Source organism: Syngnathus scovelli, chromosome 12, assembly GCF_024217435.2.
Source record: "Syngnathus scovelli strain Florida chromosome 12, RoL_Ssco_1.2, whole genome shotgun sequence".
NCBI classification, from domain to species: domain Eukaryota; kingdom Metazoa; phylum Chordata; class Actinopteri; order Syngnathiformes; family Syngnathidae; genus Syngnathus; species Syngnathus scovelli.
In genome coordinates, this window is record NC_090858.1 from 4,373,333 (window position 1) to 4,379,452 (window position 6,120).

Consider the following 6,120-nt stretch of genomic DNA (forward strand, 5'->3'; position numbering starts at 1 on the left):
TTTTTATTTGTTTCCAAAAAGGCCCAATTAATTAAATTACATCATAAAAGATAATTAAATTAGATTATATCATTAACAAAAAAAATCACTCGAATTTTAGATTTGACCGTTTCCCAACAAAAGTACCAAAAAACATTCCGTTTCACAACATGCATATAAAATACGCATAAATGCACGCAAAATAACACAAACAGGCTACCACGTTATATCCTATAACACTTTTGTTATATTTTATTATTAATTTCGAGACTATTATTTCACTCAGCTGCTGATTGGCTGAAGGAGATCACGGTGCTCGCTGTGGGCGGGGCATTCATCAGCTGACAGCAATGTTTTAACAATCAGCTGTTGTGTTCGACCACCTCACAATCGTGCATGGAAGATAAAGAAAACTCGATTTGGTGTGTCAGGACAGCCAAAGTACTTGTTTGTGTCTACTGTCATGGCGAGCTGGAAGAATCATGTGCATGCTCAACTGCAACGTAGAAATCAAAAAGAAAAACATCCATACGAGGGCGTGTATAGAAGTTGTAAGCCTATTTTTATATTCAAAATATTCTTTGCATAAACTGGCCTTGACTTGACCTATGTTTTAGTGTCTCAATTGGAAGAACGCTTTGAAATTCGCCGACAGTTCTTGGAGGACGTCCAGTCAACAAGGTTAGAAATGTTATTTTGCCATTCTTTTCCCAAATTGATAACACTTGACTAATAAAATTTCAACACTGACTTTGTACAGCTCACAAGGTGGGGAAAATGTCAGATTACTTCAACTTGGCCTCAGAGAAAGTGAGCATCTTGTTGATAAGGTAAGAACAGAGTTTGAACTGAACATCTGGAGCATATTTATGGTCTGCTCATGTCTTTGTGTGTCTTCAGTTGTCTCAGACTGTCTCCGATTTGACCACCGTGCTGCATCTGAAAGATGCTGAGCTGCAGCACTGGCAGTCACGGTAAAATGCTGTTGAGTTTGTTGTTGTGCAATTAGTCGTGTTGTGGTTTTTGATTTTGAGAGCATGCAACCTTTGCTAGTTTGCAACCTTCTAGTTGCTGCCTGTAACCTTTCAACTTCCTACATACCAGGTTGGGTCTAAACTTTTAATTTTGGAAAAAAAATGGTGGTCCCGAACCAGATCCCTGTGGTACTCCACATGTAATTTTATCTCAAATGCACCAAATCATTCTCGTTCCAATTCAGTGTGTCCCACCACCGCCAAGAGGCTCTCACTCTGGCTAAGACAAGCAACACCCTGAAGACAACCCTTTACCAACATGAGTACACCATCGAGCAACAAATGAAAGAACTGGCCACCCTGCACACGGAGCAAAGCAGCCTGAAGGAGGCGCTGTCGCAGGCTTGGAACGAGAAGGAGAATCTTCTGCGGCGGTGGATGGAGGAGAAGAAGCAGGAGGCGGACAGGCTGAATAAATACAACGACGCACAGGAGAGGTACGTGCAAATCCAACACCGCCCCGTTTCCCAGACTCATTGGACGATCTTCTCCAGGTGGCGACGTGTGGCCAGGCGCTTCAGAAGGCACCTGTACAAGAATGGGAAGAAAGCCAGTGAGCCTGTCGCAAGCAGCTCTTAAAACCAATGCCAAAATGTCGGTTCAAAAGATTGTAATCGCCTGTTAAACATTAATCAAGGAGTTCAAGTCAGACAAATAATTTCTAACGGGTATTATTAATCGATGACTTTGAGCGCAATGATGATGTTGGACCTCATCAAAGTCCCTTGTGTCACCTTATTACACACTTATGATGTCACACTTCATTTTTGCAACCGTGTTTTCAGTGTTACTTTAACACAAATGACCTTTTTCCAGGTAATGCTTTTCTATAACGTAACGTAAAATCTTAGCGCTCTTAAAGTGACTGCGAAAATAACCGTACATGTTTTCAATCCATTGGTTGGAATGTATTTGTAAAGAAAACAACCTTTTAAACATTTTTAGAATAAGTCATATTTGCTAATAAATCACTTCTGATAATTGTGGGAATAAAGTCACTGATTTGCTAATTTAATCTTCCTTTTATTAGTGTTTCTTATCACTTTATATCCTTAATTGAAAGAAAAACAAGTGATTATAATCCCCCCCCCCCCCTTGTATTGCAGTTCTTCATTTGAGTGGCCAACTAAGAGCTCATATCTCATTGGTTGTCAAATGCACTGTTGCCATAGTCACCAGCAGTGTTTTCACGACCTATTAAGTCAAGCAGTGTGTGCGTACATGCGCCATTTTGCTGCCAAACTACTCCTTCAAACTGTGTCAGCATGGTAAAAGGTGGCAAGCGTTATTCATCAGAATCAATGGGGAACGACGGCAAATGGGTAAGGCAATTTTCATATATCGAAACAATTTTTGGTTTAATTGAGCCCTGAAGATGTTCAAGTATATCTAATGTTGTGGTAATTTCCTCCTCAGTTTCCTCATCCAGATGCCCAGCCCTTCGAGGGGAGGAATCGTGAGATGTCCACGAGCACCGGGAGGATGCTGACTCAGATTCACGCTCAATTGCCGCAAGCTTTTAAGTTCGAACGCTTTACCAAGACGAGAACAGACGTACGTATCGGTGTCAAGAACTATCGAAGCGCATTCCTTCAGATCCTGTTAGATAGAAGAGATAACAAAATTGTCCACTGTTGGCCAGTTAGCTCAGCGTGAGCATCTTGATGTCAGCGGTGGCCCACAGCAGCTCCTTAGAATGTTCTCATTTTTGAATGTCTTCCTTTGACAGAAATCAAGAGCATATCCAAGTTCAAATCATGACAACAAGCTATCCGTCAAGGACAGTATCATCGTCTTTGATGATGTGAGTACCAACCTACCCATCTAGCGTACTTCCTTGAAATCATCTTCATTCAAGTCTTTTCTCACGAGCCCAGGGTGCAGGCCGTAAAAAATGCGACGAGGGAGTCAGTCACCACAAATCTCACTTCTGCATGTGCCACCACGGGGTCCCGCTCACCATGGAGAGAAATTCGGTCTACGGGGCTGATTTTGCAGAGCAACCCATCGTGGAAGCCACCAGGAGTCGGCGCTTTACACGCGACCATCAGACCAAGTGCGGGGAGGCGTCTCTAGACGGAGGAGACTTCATGTGGTTTGGACAAGACGCTTACGATGACTACGACAGCCTGGAAGTGCTGGGATTCGCCAACCTCAATGCGGGCTCCAGACCTCTGTAAACCACAGTGGTGGGCTGCACGCTAGCTACACAGGCTAGTACACTAGTTTTGAGTTAATATTTATATCTACGTTTGGGGATGCTGATTATTCAATAAATGTACAGTGAATCTCTTATTCATGTGTGCAGATAGCTACAGAAGGGTTGGCTGGAACACATTTTGACAATCAGTGGATGGAAAACTGCTAACGTCGGCAGATTGGCCTCCTCGGGGTGAATTGATTGGTTGATAAATACTAATACTAATCTAGTTTAAATTACATTATCCACCACAATTGATTTGAAAGGCCTTGGGCAGATTAGATCAACATAGCAACACGAGAGCTCACTCCTGATTGGACAACCGAAAATAAAAAACAAGTCTGAAATACATGTACGTGTGGTTTCACACAATTTTATGGAATATTTTATGATAAGCGTTTCAGACAATGGTTGGATATAGTTTAGCGCTATGGCTATTCCAAAGCGGTTCAAACGTTCACCAGCAGAGGGCAGCAGCGCAATGTCAGCTCGCCCAGATAGACCTGCTAAGTGACTAATTGGCTTTGTGGGATAAGAGAAACCCAGAAAGCCAGCGAGCTCTTCATCAATACAAATGAGAACATGAGTGAGATGAACAAATCTATTTCCAGAGGGGGGGACGCGTGGGAGTGAATGGGAGAAAGGCACTTATGGGAGGCCCAGCTCTCCCTCACCTCAAAAGCTGATGTTTTTCCCTGTAGTGCTTTCAGAGCAGCTGCTGCTTCTTAATTCTTCTTTGGGGAGAGACTTGCAAGGATTAATGAGCTACGGTTTCACAGTTGCAGAGGTTGCGCTCACATCGTCTTAATTCGTTGAACTCGAAACATTTGTATTCAAAACTCACACAACTTTAACCGATAGTTGTCCCGGTTGTGTTATTGCCGATGTTTTATGTGTTGTATTATTTTGCATCATGTTACGTAAAGCACTTTGTTACAGCTACAGGTTTTGTAAAAACGCAATACAGTAAAGAAAAGAAAGTAAACCTACTCATCATTCGAAGAGCCTCAAAATTGACCAAAAAACTAACTAAAAATAATTATTTTAATTCCTATAGTTGTATCAGATATGAATAGGTTTAGCTTAAAATGAGATGTTAGCTAGCTAGCTACAGATGTTTCGTTTTTAAATCTTACCAGGTCAAATTCTCCTTGAAATACCCCTCAATAATTACAATCTTCACCTCAACACTAAAGTTAAGAAAACATAAAACTGCTTTTAATACAAGTTTTATTTTTATCTTCGTAATGAAACATGTCACTTGTGTTACCCTTGACGCCATTTCCACTGCACGTCCAAGTTGGTTCAACCTTTTCGTCGCTCCAAGTATATAAAACTTTATTAGTCCATTTTTACGAGACATGCGGAGGCCCTGGGCAATTTCCTGTGTTTGCCTCATGCTAAATCTCACCCTGTGAGTACTTTTACCAATCTCACAGCATCAGCTACATAAGTCAAACGATTGTCAACACCTCGACAGAAGCCACAAACATCACAAGGGAGGCTTTTTAATACCTAACAAGGAAGGCGTAATCGGAGAGCACATTCCATGATGTACGTGAGCGCGTGCATCATGTCGGGATGCAAAATGGCAAGCTTATGTCAACACGTTTGCTCGGTGGAATATCAAACCTGCTCCCAAGGACAGCAGGCAGTACGAGGTGGTAAACAAGCACGGGGAGCACCAAAGCTTTGCACCTCATGAATATGAAACGAAACGAGGCTTTAAATCAACATGCACTCTTGCGCTCTTCATTCTTAGCGTCGGCTGTGATTTATTCGCAGGTTGTGTGTGTGTGCTTTTGATGTGTGAGCGAGCGGAGAGATCTTGCACCTGTTTGAGGAGGAGGGGGGAAAAAATAGCAAGAGCTTGATTTGCCACTTGCATTATCAGAGACAAGAAAGGAAAGAGAAGCTGACGCTATCAAGCGTGTGTTTAGAAGTGTTTCTTAGTCGGACTGAACATTCTTGAAAAGCAATACGATTTTTTTCACCATTGCGATCACGAGTTACGATTGTTTTTTCCACGGGTGTCTTTTAATGTCTTTTCTTAATCAACTTAAATAACTTCAAGGCTTAATTTTTTGACCCAAAGTTTATTGTGCCCTTCTTCCAAGTCTAAGAATGTGCAGACCTGATTCCCGACAGAAAAGATAACATCCCACTCGACATCCTTCTCATTCGTCGTTGCCGGAAAATCTCATCAGACCTTCGACGTGCCACCAAAGAATTGAACTTGGCGCTGAACGACGTCGCTAGCTCAATTGTGTTTCGTTTCGAACGTCCCAATGTAGCGTGTTGCATACTGATTAGCATGTCAGTGGTGGACAAAATGTAAACAAAAAGCATACAAGATACACTCCATCAGTAATCCCACCTGAGAGTGTGAAGAGGGATGGATGCACGCCCCCCCTCCCTCAAAAGCAAGGTGCAGCATTAGCAGGCGGCAAGCATGCAGCTCACTGCCAGTGTGCATTGAAGTCCTTCAGATTTAGCAGCACGCATCATGATCTTACACTGAAGTCCAAGAGTGGCGTTGCATTTTAAAAAGGTCAAACGCTCGCATTTGCGCCAGGAGCAAGTGTGAGGGGAGGAGAATTAACGGCTCTCGCTGCAGATATGCTGGATATGTTTGCACATAGCTCATCTACCTTTCCTTGTGTGCTCACACAGGCAGATGAATGACAACCAGATAAAGATGTGTGTTGGTTTAATCATTCGCTACGATTCAGACTAGTAAAAGCAAGCGAGCCAGGTCAAATTATATTACACGAGTGTCTTCTTGCCAGGTTGACTCAAAATGGATGGACCTTTTCGTAGACTGTTATGGTTAAGATTGGATGTTGTACATTTTTAATAATTCCATCAAGTGTTTTGTCACAGGTCTTCGAGGTCTTTACTTTATTC

General features: G+C 42.4%; 2 protein-coding genes across 2 annotated transcripts; both read left to right on the forward strand.

Annotated features, from left to right (window-relative positions):
* Window positions 1-306: 306 nt before the first annotated feature.
* On the forward strand, window positions 307-2,028 carry si:ch1073-143l10.2 (uncharacterized protein LOC565165 homolog). The gene is made up of 6 exons (XM_049735757.2): window positions 307-530; window positions 597-660; window positions 740-809; window positions 880-953; window positions 1,199-1,450; window positions 1,508-2,028. The coding sequence occupies exons 1-6, from the start codon at window positions 443-445 to the stop codon at window positions 1,590-1,592; spliced, it is 633 nt and encodes a 210-aa protein (XP_049591714.1). The 5' UTR covers window positions 307-442; the 3' UTR covers window positions 1,593-2,028.
* A 90-nt stretch (window positions 2,029-2,118) lies between these two features.
* tex36 (testis expressed 36) lies at window positions 2,119-3,564 on the forward strand. Its single transcript, XM_049735758.2, has 4 exons — window positions 2,119-2,335; window positions 2,430-2,567; window positions 2,743-2,817; window positions 2,891-3,564. Exons 1-4 carry the CDS (start codon window positions 2,279-2,281, stop codon window positions 3,191-3,193), a joined length of 573 nt encoding a protein of 190 aa, XP_049591715.1. The 5' UTR covers window positions 2,119-2,278; the 3' UTR covers window positions 3,194-3,564.
* Window positions 3,565-6,120: the final 2,556 nt, after the last annotated feature.

What these genes read in the sequence shown, in the direction of transcription:
- si:ch1073-143l10.2 (XM_049735757.2), top strand. Translation starts at nt 443, where the DNA reads ATGGCGAGCTGGAAGAATCATGTGCATGCTCAACTGCAACGTAGAAAT. An exon ending in CGAGGGCGTGTATAGAAGTT is followed by an intron (nt 531 to 596) that starts GTAAGCCTATTT and finishes CCTATGTTTTAG; the next exon opens with TGTCTCAATTGGAAGAACGC. An exon ending in TACAACGACGCACAGGAGAG is followed by an intron (nt 1,451 to 1,507) that starts GTACGTGCAAAT and finishes GATCTTCTCCAG; the next exon opens with GTGGCGACGTGTGGCCAGGC.
- tex36 (XM_049735758.2), top strand. Translation starts at nt 2,279, where the DNA reads ATGGTAAAAGGTGGCAAGCGTTATTCATCAGAATCAATGGGGAACGAC. An exon ending in TGGGGAACGACGGCAAATGG is followed by an intron (nt 2,336 to 2,429) that starts GTAAGGCAATTT and finishes TTTCCTCCTCAG; the next exon opens with TTTCCTCATCCAGATGCCCA. An exon ending in TTACCAAGACGAGAACAGAC is followed by an intron (nt 2,568 to 2,742) that starts GTACGTATCGGT and finishes TTCCTTTGACAG; the next exon opens with AAATCAAGAGCATATCCAAG.